The sequence below is a fragment of the Pleurodeles waltl genome, chromosome 7 (genome assembly GCF_031143425.1).
Source record: "Pleurodeles waltl isolate 20211129_DDA chromosome 7, aPleWal1.hap1.20221129, whole genome shotgun sequence".
Lineage (NCBI taxonomy): Eukaryota > Metazoa > Chordata > Amphibia > Caudata > Salamandridae > Pleurodeles > Pleurodeles waltl.
In genome coordinates this window covers 51,207,298-51,223,192 of record NC_090446.1, presented here as the reverse complement: position 1 = coordinate 51,223,192, position 15,895 = coordinate 51,207,298, and the positions used below count along the sequence as shown (strand labels likewise).

The following is a 15,895-nucleotide window of genomic DNA, read 5'->3' as shown; positions in this document are numbered from 1 at the left end:
ATATAGCAATAGTCAGTCCTTGGTGGGATTCCTAGACCTTTAGGACTCTGTTCCCCTGCATCTGCTGCACCATCCAAATCATGGCCCTAGTGCCTGCAAACTAACATGAGGAAATTGTTTATATTTAATAATAATGTATGAGTTCTGAAAAAAGCACAGTTGTAGACAGAATATGTAATTTTTTTGTAGTTAAACACAGAAGCTTATGTACAAAATGCTTTTAAACTTATCCAATTCTCCAAAACGAGTTGCCACAGATGTCATAATTAAAGGTTATGCTTTACACATCTAAGTAAAAAACAAGCTTTGTTAAGTTGCATTGTAATGTGTCTGGCTCTTTTCTGTGAAAAGATCTTATCCTCTGCTTCACAGTGAACAAGCCATAAACAGCATAAATTGCCCAAGATCACTATATGTTAGGCTGAAGCTGAGACTGAAATGTGTTTTGTACTTTGTACCTAAAGATGCATTTTCACAAATTAAATGGACTCATAAATGATGAATTTTCCCCAAAAAAGTGCTAATGTTTTGTGCAGCTGAAAAACAAGATACCTATTGAGATAGCTTAGTCTAAAATCAAATTTAAAAAAGGATACAATCAGGCTCCATGGGGAAAGGCTGCATTCCTCTTTTCTATAAAAGCTGTCACTTTAAAGTCAGCAGATAGCAAAACAAAAAAAACAGTCTCCTACTAAAACACATCTTGACATTGGACCTCAGTGGTTGAATGCCTAGCAAAGGTGACGGATAAGAACAAGATTTAAAGGCCTATTGACAGAAAAGGAGTTCATAGAACATGGCTTTCTCATCTGGCGGGAGGAACAGAACCTGGACAGCCTAAAGCAAATAAAGCCAGCAAATGAGAAGCGAGAAATATGAGTTTCAAACTACAAAGCCAATGACAAGCGACGTCAGAATGCATCACTAGGCCAACTTTCTGAATCTCCACAAGGTGTCTGTTGCAAATCAGACAGGTGTGCTGTCTGGTAGGCTCCAACCTAAAAACCCTAACAACTTCTGTATCTTTCTGCTCTTCAATCTTCTTTCTCCCATCACCTCCTCCAGAAAACTCTTAATCTCCTAAACCTTTCCTCTTGTTAATCTTGCAGTCATCGGGGTTTCGAGCTAAAAAATAGCAATGAGAACACACTATTAGTTTTATTGGATGCCACCAGGTCAGTAGGTGATCAGGGCAAAGCAGTTGCCCTGGTTCTACTTGAGCTGTAAGCAGCCTTTTAAACCATCTCTCATAGTCTGCTGAGCAACAAACATCACAAATTTGGCTTACATTCTAAATCCTTACAGTGGTTTGGCTCCTTTCTAAAGAATAACATGCAAACAGCCCAGCTGGATACTTTTAGTTCATTCTCTTATACATCTAAATGTGGAGTCCCTCAGGGCTCTTCACTGAGTCTGACCTTTAATGTTTGTTTCATCATTACCAGAAATTGTAAGAAAATGGGGTTTCGAGATCTGTTCTTTTGCAGATGATACCCAGCTGATTATATTAATTGGGGAGAATCAAGATGAAACCCAAGGATATGTAATCAAATGTTCTTCTGATGTAGCAGGATGGTTGACAAAGCATTGTCTAAAACTAAACACAGATAAAACGATCCTGCTATTCGGTGGGGCCTATCGGATTTGGGACCCCTTCTGCAGGCTGGCGACGCTAGTGGATATGCCAACACCCATGAAATCAGCCAAAAATCTTGGGGTCATCATCGATGTTTCTCTTTCCACGCAGGTACAAGTTAATGCCACCTGCTGAAAATGCTTTGGCATTCTTAAACTTCTGAGAAGGTTGTTAAAGTGGAAACCGACTGCCTGGTGAAAAAGTATAGTTCAGGCCCTTTTATTAAGTAGACTGGACTATGCAATGCATTGTATGTGGGACTGGTTGACTACCTCTTAACTAGACTACAAGTGATTCAGAATGCTGCTGCAAAGCTGATCAGCAACATGGACAGATTCAGCTCAGCATCTGCTTGCTTGACTCCCAGAATTGGTTGTCTATGTCAAACACTTGTTTGCCATGCTCATTAGGGAACTGCACAAGATTAGGCCCGGAACTCTGCAGGCTAGAATGGAGTTTTATATACTATTGTACGGTCTGATACCCTGTAATCTTTCTCTTGTTAAAACTAAGCAAAAACAAATGTCAGAACAGTGGTGGCTGATCCCTTTTTCACTTGCCAACGGCCCTTCGGCATTTTCTACCTCTTGATCTTTGTCTCACAGATAACCATTTTTGGTTTAGAAAAAAGTTAAATGTAACTTTTTTCAAGATAATGTTCCCCTTTCAAATGATCATAATGATAGATCTGTTCGCACAGTCGAAAAGATAGGGTGCCTTCTAGCACCATGATATTCCCTAAGGGATGAGTGTTGCATTCTGTAAGTATTTTAAATATAAAATAGATATTGTTAACAGTGTCCAGTCCCATGCCTAAAAAAGTAATCAGCAGCATGCTGGGGCCTTCTGCCTTCTCTGGGCCAATGGAACCCCCAAGTCAGCCACTGTAGCCTCAAAATGCCTCAAAGCTCTGTGGCTTTGTCCTGAACCTCCCCTCCCAACAAAGAGGAAATCGTCCAAGTAGGTTGATACTTCCTGATATCCACTCTGCTTTGTAGAGACTCATTGCAAGAAGGAGTTGAACCCTTCGACAAAGCACAAGACATGGGCACGAATGTCAACGTAATGGGCAAGACTGTCAATGTAAATACCACCCTCAGATTGCATGCCCAGCAAAGAAAAGGTATCTGGGTCTATTAGCAACAGCCGAAAAGTTGACTTGATGTCACACCTCGCCGATTCTGCCCCCTGGCTACAGACCCTGACCAACCTGATGGCATCATCCACGGAGGCATACACAACTCTAGTGTCCTCTACTGCAATTAATTCATTCACCAAAGTACCCTCCGGCCAGGACACAACCTGTATGCCCTCTCCACCTTTTTGGGCAGGAACTCTGGAGGAGATATGATCAAGTCATTCAAAGGCCATTTGTAAAATGGGCCCGTAACCCTCCCTCTTTCTTTCTATAGTTTGGCTGCTACCACTTCAGGCACTGCCTTGGCTGAGTGCAAATTGTCAGCCCACACTGTAACTCTGGGACCCTGGAAACCAATCTGAACCCCCCCTCCCCACACAAAAACCCCACTCCACTCTCACAGCTGGCTGCTTGCCCGGGTTTTGTGCTAACCAAGACATTAAGCCGCCCAATCTAATTGGCACAGGACCTTTGGCCCAACAAGGCCCTGCTGTCCTCTACCTCTAGACACCTTCCACTGTTGATAGGGGGTGGCCAACGTGAAACTCTGTGTGATGGGATGTCGGTCTCTACATTTAGAACACTCATGCTTACTTGCAAGGGTGCCTAGAGCAGACGCCTCTGTTAAAACTCCAACAATCACCTGTGTTACTACCTGTGACTGCTATCTTTGGCACATTACCAGCTCTCCTTGACACGCTGCAGCTAAGGGAGACCTACACAGCATCTGAATGTTCCCAAATAAATCTCAGCCCCCTGGTGGTGGGAGGAGTCAAGAAGAGGCAGCAACTTGTCTCCTGACTTCTTTAAATAGCCCTCCTACTCCAAACCCACCCACAACACGCCAATCCTGTTCAGCCTGCCTAGCCCCCCAGGGAAGACTAGGCTGTGCCTTAGGTTCCCCCTGGACACTCCAGCAATTGGGGCCATAAAGTGAAGGAATCCAATACCCACTTTACCCAGTATTGTTTCAGAGGGGTAGGAGCATGCAGCGTGTGAGGATTGTGCCGGGTTGCAGAGCCACGCTGGGAGCTACTCCATGAGCCTTAGGCCAGTGTCCCTCTCGGCAACATCTACTTGTGATATTTACAGTAACTTACTAATATTGTCTATGAATCTAAATACCCCAATGAATGTGTCAAATAAAGAAATTTAAAAATTATCGCATTACACCTTATTTCCCCATCCTACGTCGCCACTGTTCTTAAGAGTATTCTTAACTCATTTTAAAAAGCTCTTTGCGGATCTGTGCATTGAACCATGTTACTCAAACCTAATCAGCAAGTTTCAGAAAGTCCCTTTTTCATGTTATTTACAGACCTTCATACTGCGTTACAAAGGGGATTATCATCACTGGATTGGCTTGAGGAGGGATAATAAGACTCAGCTGTGGATGTGGGTCAACGGTACCAGATTCAACAACTGGTAAGTGCTCGTTTGTTTGCTTTACTCACTACCAGACACTTTCACTCACTAGTCCTGTGTGAAGCTAACTACAAACCAACATACAGCTCAACACTGATACCTCTGTTAAAAACAAACTCACACGCAGACACAGCTGTTCTGACCACAACACCTATGTATTTTTAGATTCCTCTCCTGTAAAGTGTTCTGTCTAAAGCTCTCCACTGATACAATGTCAAATACTATAAAAAAAGACTAGCATTGGAAAAGCTAGTAGGTGTGGCCTTCACCGCCAATGTCTGTGGTGTGGTGGTTTATTGTGTTTTTTTTGCAAGCATATGGAAGATATATCAAAATAATAAAAGTAATAAGTGCTGCCAGATAACTATAGACATAGGGGGTCATTACAAACCTGGCGGTCGGTGACCGCCAGGGTTAAAGTGGCATTCGTACCGCCAACATGCTGGCGGTACGAAAACCCATATTTTGACCACTGTGGTTGCACCGCTGGGGCCGGTGGTATTCCGCCATTTTAGCCCCGGCGGTGATAATCCGCCAGAGCAGCGCTGCCCTGGGGATTATGACTCCACTACCGCCAGCCTGTTTCTGGTGGTTTGCACCGCTAGGAAGAGGCTGGCGGTAAGGGGACTCTGGGGGCCCCTGCACGGCCCATGCACTTGGCATGGGCAGTGCAGGGGCCCCCAGGCAGAGCCCCGTCGCGCATTTCACTGCCCGAATTTCGGGCAGTGAAATGCGCGACGGGTGCTACTGCAGCCACTGTACATCCGCATTGCCGCCGGCTCAACTACGAGCCGGCAGCAATGTTGATGTGACTTTTACGCTGGGCCAGCGGACGGTAACTCTCCCAGCGGAAAAGTCAAAATACGGAGCCAGCCATACCGCCAGCACTGGCGGTATTCTGGCTCCCGAGACCGCTGAGGTTGTAATGACCCCCATAATGTGCTTCCAATGAGAAAACGAGTTACAAGTCTAACAGAGCAGTCGGCGGACATCTTGGGACTGGATTGAGCATTTTGTTTTACTGTTCCAAGAAGGCCAATCACTTTAATACACACACATAGGTAAATACTTCACATGAAATTACAGATACTTGAAAATACTTACAAAATTACAGTTGGCAAACAATATGGAGCCCTCCTTAAGGTGGCCTAATGAGGATTATCGCGCTGAAGATTTTTAACCCTCGCGGCATATGAAGCAAACCACCAAATCGCTGGCCAACAACGGAATGTAATATAATAGAAACAATTTACATGCTTCACCTGTAATAGCATTTCACCTTTCTGTTCGTATTGTCTTTAGCATATGCGTTTCACAATAAATAAGACATAAAAATGTTCATAATTAAACAGATCAGAAAGCTAACACAACTACTCCCAATAAATCAGTTACACACTTTGCCTGTATCATGAGCTTGACACCAGCCAGCACAGGCCTGTAGTAATGGCATACACTTCCACAAGGCGAACATCATGAATACCGTCTCTGGCATCCGCTTTTAGTAAGTTAAATTTTGGGTATATATATTTTTTAAAAACATAAAATTGAAGGACGCCTCCTCTAAAGCACACGTTTTCAGGCAGATGTACTCATGTACAAAAGAAAAATGTCACTCGGAGGCGGAACATTAAATACCTGAAGTGTTGCTTTTGATGGTGGAAGCAAAATGAGAATGGCATTTGAACAGACCGTGTTTGAAGATGACTTGCCCCATGCCCTTCTAGCTAATGTATGTGTGTACAAATGCTTTCCATAAGCAACAGAAAGCCCAGGAGAACAAGGCTGCCCCACAGCAATATTAACCTCTTTTGGAAACAGTGAGGGTTAGTGATGAGTGCATTCAGTAATTGAGAAATAAGGTTATTGTATGTTGGAGCAGAAAGGTTCTGATGCTGTAACTCATCACCCTGAATAAGATAGTTCAATGACAGCCTTTTCCAAGAGTCAGGGCTATGTTCAGAACTGAGAGTGGTACGGAAACCTGAGAAGACTGTGAACAGAAATGCCAGAACCCCTAAATTCAAGGTGTTACTCTCTTCTGAAGAAGGGGAAATATCCTCAAACACGTCTAGAGTTACCCAGCACTGGCTGCAACAACAATGGTGAATACTAAAGACTTCACTGTCACTGAACTTTCATTCTCCTGGCAATGAGCCTGTGCACCAGGTCACTTGCCTAAACTAGATTCATCCACCACATCTGAAAACAATTCCAAAGCACCCTCTTCCTCATCCCTGCCATAGAAATCTGATGGACATCCTTCAAAGGTATTCCACACTCACAAATCCTTTGTCAACCCTGAGTTCCAATGCACTTTCTTTTAGGGAATCTAAGACCCAGAAAAGATGGCCAAACTCAATCTCTGGTAAAAAGTATAATCCACACTCACCTCTCTACAGGCAAAATTCAGATGGCCAAAAATGTACCTGAAAGTCTCTGACTTGGGACTTTTCTTTTGCCTAAATCTTGTCAAAATATCTATTGATTTTTCTTTTTTTTACAATGGCAAGCTCACCTCAATGTTTTCTGAATCCAGCTCCAAGCCCAAAAAGTTAGAATTTCAAATGTGATCTAGCGGAGAATTTGCACTCTTGTATCTCAGGCTAACGACACCCCCAAAACCTACATCAAATCTTAAAACTTGCCCAACAAAACAGTACATTCTGCTGATAGTGGAGTACCAACTATGAAAAAATAATCTAAATAATGCGTCATATTCCCTGTTCTAGCACAAACCTAAACAAACTCTGATGGAAAGAACTCAAAGCCTCCAACAATGAAGAAGAAATGGAAAAGCCCAAACCTGTATACTGAATCCCACATAATTCAGAATCCACAGGATGCACTAGCAGTAGTCAGAAAGCTGACCTAATATCACACTTCGCCACAGCTGCTTCTCTCCCAAACTTGTTACCCAAGGGAATGTAAGAATCCACCAAAGTATAGTGGACCCTCCTCATCTCTTCTGGTAGGAAATCATATACTGACTGCCCTTCCGGACAGGGTAGGTTATGTATAAGCCTAAATTCCCCTTTCTCCTTCTTGGTACCACCCCAGTGGGTAAAATGATAAATTCAATGGCCAATCTGAAAAAGGGCCTCGCATTCTCCCTCCCATTCCTCTTTCATTAGTTTTGTCCAAATCAAATGTTCAGTTGCAGAATGTTTGTTCTCTGCCCATCGACGTTCCTTGGGCTCTCATATTAAAGTTCAAAACCTTCCAACAGCAGTGAAGTCTCTCCATAAAATGAAATCTAGTGCGGCAGTCTATTGTTCTTAACTGACATACAAGCCTTTCCCAGGGTGTACTCACCTCCACCACCCTCACCGCAGTCATTGCTGTCAATTCTCCCCCCTCCTCCCTTGGCCCCCTAGTGCCCCAGTGCCCTGAAAGGGCCTATATATCACTAGTCACCGTTAGGCAGTATATATCGTCAGTGCCAGCATTCTAGTACGTAAAAAGAATTCATTGTCCAGCTGTCCCCAAATCCCATCTTCCTCTTCCCTAAGCATGCCATGAACTCCTTGTCATACCTAACCGATGCCCAGCTACCAAGTTAGTTGCACCTTCTTCCTTCAAATATATTGAAATAAGACCACACGGTGATTAGGAAATGTTTCTTAATATATACTAGAATAGATAAAAAAAGGCAGCTGTCCAATTCTCTACTGAAACCAGCACCCTGGGCCTCATGGAAAGCTTGTATTCTTCTTTTGAGCCCTCCTTTGTCCTCAAGTCCCTATGTAAGAGCCTGCATATTTCAATATACTCCCTTTTCCATATATGCTCCTTGATCAACACCATCAAATTCTGCCTCAAGGGATTAGTAAATCCCTTGTAAGGAATCTTCTTCTGTTTGATATCTTTGCTGTCCTTGTCCCCTTTACCATCCGCCTTTGTCAAGCTCCCTTTATCATTCACTCCTTATGCTGCATCCTTAGTGTTTACCTGCTCCACTTTATCACCTTCTGGGCTGGTCCCTTGATCCTCCACATACTTGTCTTTAGACAACCTCCCCACCTTACCATCAGTTCTGTCAACAATATATACCCCTATAGATTGACCGAAAACTGTTCTTCCCTATTTTCTGTAACACTTTCTTGTATCATTTAATGGAAGCTGGCCGTAATGGTTCTTTCTGGAACAACACCACCTAATTTTCTTCCAGTCTCTGGAACACCGTCTGCAAAACTCCAATAACTTTGTTAATCATTCATTCGCCCACTATGTTGATTATCAGGTGCCCACCACCACTCTTTTTCCTGAACCTCCACACTACATATTTAATCTTCTTCCAAATTATCCTCATCATAACCCAATGAGGTATCCTCCCTACTAACACACATCACTTCATGGTGCTGGGTATTTAAGCCGCACTAGACTGTCCCTTCTGTGCTCCTCTGTCACTGACACTGACCAAGCCTACCTTTCCCACCTGATCAGCTGAAAGTCCACCCTTTAGATGGATCTCCCTCTTCACTTGACTATTCTTTTCCAGCCACTCCCAGCTGCCCTTAGACTGACAAAAACCCCTCTGTCCTTCCTCCTGGCCCCAGCTCCACTGAAGGTGGCCCATACTGTGCTTGGTCATTTCTTGCCCCACTTGAAACAAATACTGCTTTGTCTTGCTTAATAAAAGCCCTTTTCATAAAGACAGCTGATTCCACTGGGCCACTAAATGCCTAAGGAACAGCCTCTCTATAACATTCTGCTAAATCCACACCGCCAAACTAGCCTCATTCGCCTTCCCAATGCCCCCCACTATCATCATCCAGCAAAGCTTGTATTATCACCAAACAGGACACCGAGTTCATCTAACCTTGCAACCTACCATGTACGTTCATGGCGTGAAGCTGCAGCAGTCCTATTTTTATTTCTGTTGACCAGGCCTGCCCTCGAATATGAGATAAATCTAGATGTAGGTCTGTGTCACACAATGGCCCATCCACCTCCTCTATTGCTGGTGCCACCTCCAAAGGAACAGAAAGCATTGTGATCGCAGAGGAGTCAGACCGCTGGGGTTCCTTCTCTGAAAGTGGTATTGGGCCTATCCTCTGCAACCTACATGCCTTGTTCATGGCCTCCAGAGCCCCTTCTGGCTTACCCTGCTTCCTAGGCACTGCCTCCGCTCACATTCCTCCTGTGACGGGCCGGTCCTCCTCTCTATCACTCATCTTAGAGGGGCTGCCACCTTCCCAATGCATTTTCCCTTTATCACACCTGCCCGTGGGGTATCTCAGCCTTGGAGGGTCGGCCCACTGGGGGCACCTCATCTGCTCCTTCCACTGCATCCGGCTCTACGACCACCGGCTTTAATATGCTTTTTGGGGAGAGCAGGCTAAAATAGCAGTCACTACTCCCCCAGCCTAACGCCTCCAGGCTTAATATGATGGGCTCCCCTCTAAGGCAAGTAAGGCTTACTGTGTGCTCTTGACAGCACTATATCCACCTTTAGCAGGAAGGCAGTACAAAAACCTGCCAAATCTTGCACTGTCCCTGATGACTGACATGTCGAGTATCTAGAACAAAGGAGGATTCAGTCTTAACTACCCTCTTCTTTAATGTTTCTGACCTTGCCCCTCTAGACTACTTGCCATTGGTTGTCCCTCCCCCTTCCGTGGTTACCGGACCACACCACCTGCCCCAGAAGCCTGGAGGAGTTCAAACACCCTCTGAACAGCAGCTGGGCAGGGTGCAGCTCCTCAGACACCACTGGACACCACGCTCCTCCTTGGTGACCCATGAGCTCCTCATCTGAGCCCTGAGGCCAGAGTCACCCAGATGAGGTTATTGCAATGCTTATATATTTTGATCTGCCTTCTCTGTCCTGCTCTGTTGGATTCTCACAGGCAGATCAGGAGATGTCAATCTCTTACTGGTTGTGTTTGTTCATTTCTGGGATAAAAGACAAGCTGTGCTAGCATGATCCCTGTCCCTCCTTCCCTCCAGTGCATACATGTAACCATTAATTCTTAAAACTTATGATTTATATCATTCACTGTCACCCACATTGCAAAGTCTCTCTTGATATTGTTCTGTAAATGTGACTTCCAGAAAAAGGCGCACATGTGCAAGCCCTGATAACAGTACACTGTATCACTGGGTAGTGGACAAGATGGGGAAATTGAGGTTCTACTACAAGCTCCCCTCCATCCTTACCTACTTTCCAAGCCTGCCACTGAAATATACCCACATTTATACTAGCAAGGACTGGGCTATATCTAAGTATTCTTGCTTACTGACATTTGGTCCTGAGATGGGGCTGGAATTGCCCTCTGCAAATGTGATTACTTCCAAAGGTGGAGCTGAGTGGCCTCCTCTGCTGGCAGGGAAAACCTGCATTCGGAGCACACACCATCGACTCAGGTGTACCAATCCAAATGTATCTGCCAACTATGCAGTGTGCGCCTGTGATGTGTATTGTGATGCGGCCCTTCATGCTCCCTTGTTAGTGACGTTTGGATGGAAAAGACAACCTCCCTTTTCCTTCTCATCTCCATCTGCATCCCATCTGTTCCTCCTGCCCTCTCTGTGGACTTGTCATATTATTTAGCCCCCTGAGGGATCAATACATCCCAGCATTCCTCCGTTCTCTGACCTTTCCCAAAGTCTTGTCACATTGGTTATCCCCCTAAAGGTTGGATACACCCCAGATCTTCAGATTATTCACATAACATATCTTCACTTTCTGATTGTAAAAAGCCCTCGTTTGCCTGCTGAGTGTTCCTTAGTTGTGATTTTGCAGCTTACTAGGCTGACCTATTGTAAACCCTTGTTTACCCTAAAGAGACTCACATTACTTTTCCTACCTCCTCCATTGAATGAATTCCTTTATGATGTCTTGCTTTGCAAATAAGTCTTCACTACCTGCCGCCTGCTGCACAGGGTTAAATGTGTAACCAGAGGACCACTAGACTGAGACATGGTTCCCAGGAAGCCCATGTGCCACTTTCAGATGCAGCAGTTCACCGAGTCCACCATCCCCGAGCCAGTGTCTGTCCTGCCAGGCTTCCATTCCCAGGCTGGTAAACTTGTAGAATGGTTTTCCCTTTGTACAGAATTTGGAAGCATTACTGATGTATAAGACTTTGGTAACATTTATTAATTTCTTAAAGAAAACTTCTAGAAAGGCACTAAAACTGTTTTTTTCTTGTTGCAGGTTCACAGTAAGAGATTCCTCGGAATGTGCTTACTTAAGTTATTTAAAAGCCAAAAGTTTGGAATGTGATTTCCTAAACAAGTGGATCTGCACCAAAGTGATCACATAGGAATGAAAGGACAGAAAATGTAATACATCATCATCACTTTCGTGGGTGACAGTGAGAGAATATCTTGAGCACTCTTATCCACAGTGACTGATGGAACTCCTATTACGCGCCCTCCCTTCCCCAGACACCTCCTGAGACCGGGCGCTTCTCTCACAAGTTGCAGTGACTGATGAGACTCAGAGGTTGAAATGAGTGTGGAATTATTCACTGCATTCTTAACTTTATGTTCTGCCTTTCTAGATGGAAACATCTTATCACACTGCGTGCTTGGAGTGGATTTAAACGAAGTAAAACATAGGTGTCAGAACAGTGACGTTTTCAGAATGATTAGCTGCAGGATCGAGCAGCGACTTCACAAAACTTTTTTTGTTTCAGTCCGTTGTCGTTTCTTCGCTCACAGGCTCTGAGTAGATGACCAGATGAACAACAGCTGCCTGGAATGTGACAGAGACCAGACAACCAGGCCTGCCCAGACTAGAGCCCCTGTTCCGGCGGACGAGACCATGATTCTGAATGGACCCAAATCTTCTCAAACTGTGACTGCTGTTTATCCCCTGCAGCTGGTGATTGACAGGCTGTGGAACTGCACCAGTGGCACAGGTGGGTGTGAGAATCCATCTGCATGAAGAGCACAGAAGTGAACCAGGGGCTCAGTCCTCCAGAAATCTACTCCCTATGGTGAGTCAGATTTTATCAGTTCGAGCTATTTAGGGTCGTTCTGGCGAGGAGGCAAAGGACTGGCCTGACTGGTGTACAAAGGATGTGGAATTGGAGGCTGTATGATGTCAGGTTCTTTTTCTAACACTGTACAAATATTCCAAAATCTTTTTTTTTAGTAAAGATGAAAACACTTACTTTAAAAATAATTATTTGTTAACATATTTTAATGGGATGAAAACAAATCAGAACACTTTACTTGGTGATGTGCAAGTGATAAATATTTTAGCTGAAACCCAATTTCCACAGATTATAGTTTATGCACTATATCGTTTTACTGGTAAAACTGCATGTTAGTGGGAAATTTGTGGCCATTTCAGGGAAAAATGTAATATTTGTAACTGACTGTGTGCTCACGGTTTATTTATATATTGATTAAAAAGAAGGGCCGTATTTACAAAGCTTTGGCACAGGGCATCGGCGCAAGCCTTTTTGCTGTGCCACCCTGCGTCAAAACAAAAGGGCAGGAATGCACACAAATTGCTGCAGTGCACCAATGCAGGCACCCTTGCAACATGGTGCAAGGATGCCTGCATTGCAGGGATGACTGTTCTGTGCAGAAAGGGAAACCTTCCTACACAAAATCAATCAATGGCGGCAATTCGCTCCTATCTGTGCAGCTGAATGCAGCACACATGGAAAGAGAAAAAAATGGGGAGAAATAATTTTATTTTTCCCCGTTGGGCCACTCTTACACCACCCCTGGGAGGCGTAGGCTTTTGACTCATTCCCAGATTTAGAAAAGATTGTAAATGTTGGAATGCGTCAGAATCGATGGGTATTCATGGTAACACCCACTGCAACACCCATGGAACGTCTCAGTGACGCAAAGTAAGGTAACACAGCGGCTTGCACTGCGTTGCCTTACTCCAGATCTACAAGGCCATGTAAAGCCACGCAAAGTGGGTGTGTGTGGCCTGGTAGATATGGGTCTGCAGTCTGTGCTGCTGGTGCGTCACAAAAAGTGACGCACCGGTAGCACAGGCTGCTTGTAGATATGGGCCCGGGTTTATAAACATCAACTGAGTAACATTCCCTCCCCCGTCCTGAAGACGATCATTAGTGAACTAAGAGGCAAGTCAGGGGCAAGATTCTATATGAGGGCTAGATTCGTATTATACATGGAGCAAATATGTAGCTATTAAATCAAACACATTTTTTTTTCGTACAGCAGAAATGCTGACCTCACCTCACCTATCTCAAGGTGCTCTCATTTGTGATAATGAAATAAAAGGTGACTGTAAAATAAATTATTGTGTAAGATAACACAATTTGACACCATTTTCCGGGTCATACGTAACAGTTCAGTAGAGTACATTTTTCAAGACACTAGAACTGCATGTAAACAGGCGCGGCCTGAACTTGGCTGTGGTGTTAAGGTTAATTGTGCCATTGTATTCTCTTAAGTGTGTTTAACACAGATAATTGTAAACCCTTTTATGCAATAAAGCTTTTTACAAAACAGTTTATTTGAATTGCATATTTTTCTTTTTTTTTTAAATCACCATTGATTTGGAATTTCTGTGTTCTGTGATACATGTTCAGGCTTAGCTACCATCCGTTCCCCTCTCCCCCCTCCACACACACACACACACACACACAGACAGACAGAGTACTCCCTGATAGTAAGTCTCTGCTCTTAACCCTGTCACCCACTGAAAGTCAAGGCCTTAAGCACAGGTATTCTGCAGTGCAGGGAGCTCTCAGCAGTACCTGCTTCCTCTGCTGCATAGGACAGTGACAATACTTATCACAAGGATTTCCTGACTACCCGTGAGCTGCAAGTGTCCCGGTGGACTGGGCTGGCAGTGCTTCATAAATCTCCTAAAAATTGGTGCGCAGGTGTATCACACTAGCAAGGTTCTAGAGATATTCTTAATTTACTGTGAGGTTTCTGCCACACTAAAAACATACACCAGGAATTAACCATCTGTATCCTAACAACCATCCAGGGTGAAGCACGCAAGCTGTATGTCCAGCCAACCCATTATAAAAATTATCCGATTGGCAGCAAGCTCCTGGCTGGGCTCTTGGGAAGTTAGGTGCTATTGCCCCCACCCCTCTCCCCATTTCCCATCAGGATTGACCACAGGGTAGATGCCAGATTGCTCAGGTTTACTGAATAGGAGATATCTCTTATGGTGCTTTAAAATGTTTGGTTACAAGAGTTACTAAGCTATCCAACAATAACACACTAAAGTTGGGAAGCCAAAAAAAGAATATTCCTGCGTGTGCCACAGAGCTCTGTCCAAACAGGTTTATGACAGTTAGTTTGAGAACTATGAAGTCGGCTCGTCATGCCTCACTCTTATGTCCCAGACAGTTCTGTTCCTGTTATCTCCTGTTTATCAGATAATTACAGAGCAGAAACATATTAATGTGCATTGAAGCACGTGTGTTGTTGAGCCTCACCATTCCCTGATTTTATTTCATTACTTTCCTTTTTCAGGCATATCTGCTACCGCAGTAGATTCCTTCATCTGAGAAGTTCAATCCTGTGCAATTATCATTGGGGATTCCCTGTTGTCTACTCACTGCAGCACTTGCTGAGCTAGAATTCCAACCCTAAGAAATCGGGCTTTAAAGTTTGTGAGTCTTTTCTCTTTACCACTCCCACCACCTCAATGTTTTGTGTGCTGCATCACAGAGGAGATAATAGATCCAAAAATGCTGCTAGGTTACAAGTTCAAGCCCAAGAAAAGAAAATCATTGTATCCGTACAAGTTGCACCAAATGCTCAGACCATGACCTTGCACCACTTGTATCAACCTGCTCACATTCTCTCTGTAGTTACCCTTACTTTTTAGGATCCAAGGCCACTTGTGACACCAACCGTGATCCGGGAGTGAAGGGTCAAGCAAGCAGGTTGATGTAAGTGGTGCAATGTCACAGCCTCAATCAGAGACCTGCAACTAAAAAAAGCAAACTTAGCTTGTAATTTACACAAAAGCTTAAAAACAAACATTTGAAAAGTCACCAGGTCTTGCTTTTTAGACCTATTCAACAGTTGGAGGGGGAGGGGGGGGTGGGTCAGGAGAGAAAGCAGCAATGGACGGTGGGTAATTCAAGGGTAAAGCAATCAGGACAGCGGAGGGTGGATGGGCACTAAGCAAAAGTGACAAATGATGGAGGGTGGGTAGGGAAAGCAACAGGGGGAGGGCAGATGGGCAGGCACTAATCTGCAATGGAGGGAGGATGGGCAGGGAAAAGGCAACAGTGTCATTGTAAGGCAGGTGGGCGAACACTAAGCAAGACCAGCAAAGGAGGGAGGATGGATGAGAGGAAAAACCAATAACCGCTGGTGTGGGTAGAAAGGTCAGTAGCGAAAAAAATAAACAAATGGGATTGGGTAGAGTAAAGCAGGAAAGGAGAAGATAGAAGCTTCAGGGAAAGTGAAAGCCACACTGGCGACAGCGGTGAATGCAGTACGTCATATAGAATGACATAGGTGGGAAGCTGGCTAGAGGATGTAAAAACACACATCTCAGAAGGTCTCGGATGAGAGACCATGTGGACTGTGGTGAGGGGACAACAAAACACAGGAGTGCCATTAATAGTCATGTGATCTTGGACACTGGCAGAAAGGCACACATGATGTAGGCAGGAACATGACAACTCTCTAAAAGTAGAATTTTCAAAATAGTAACTTAACATTTGACTTTCCTATTACATGAGTGGAAGACATATTTCTCTAGCTGCTCCCAAATGAAG

The 15,895-nt window shown here is 44.3% G+C and overlaps 1 protein-coding gene across 1 annotated transcript in view; it reads left to right on the top strand.

The window, feature by feature from the left end:
* Nucleotides 1-13,648, top strand: part of LOC138246796 (uncharacterized) — a 55,951-nt gene extending 42,303 nt beyond the window's left edge. Inside the window, exons 4-5 of the mRNA XM_069201558.1 lie at nucleotides 4,093-4,199; nucleotides 11,359-13,648. Coding sequence (XP_069057659.1) covers nucleotides 4,093-4,199; nucleotides 11,359-11,467 — 216 coding nt within the window. The 3' untranslated portion in view covers nucleotides 11,468-13,648. The remainder of the gene's footprint in view (nucleotides 1-4,092; nucleotides 4,200-11,358) is intronic.
* Nucleotides 13,649-15,895: the final 2,247 nt, after the last annotated feature.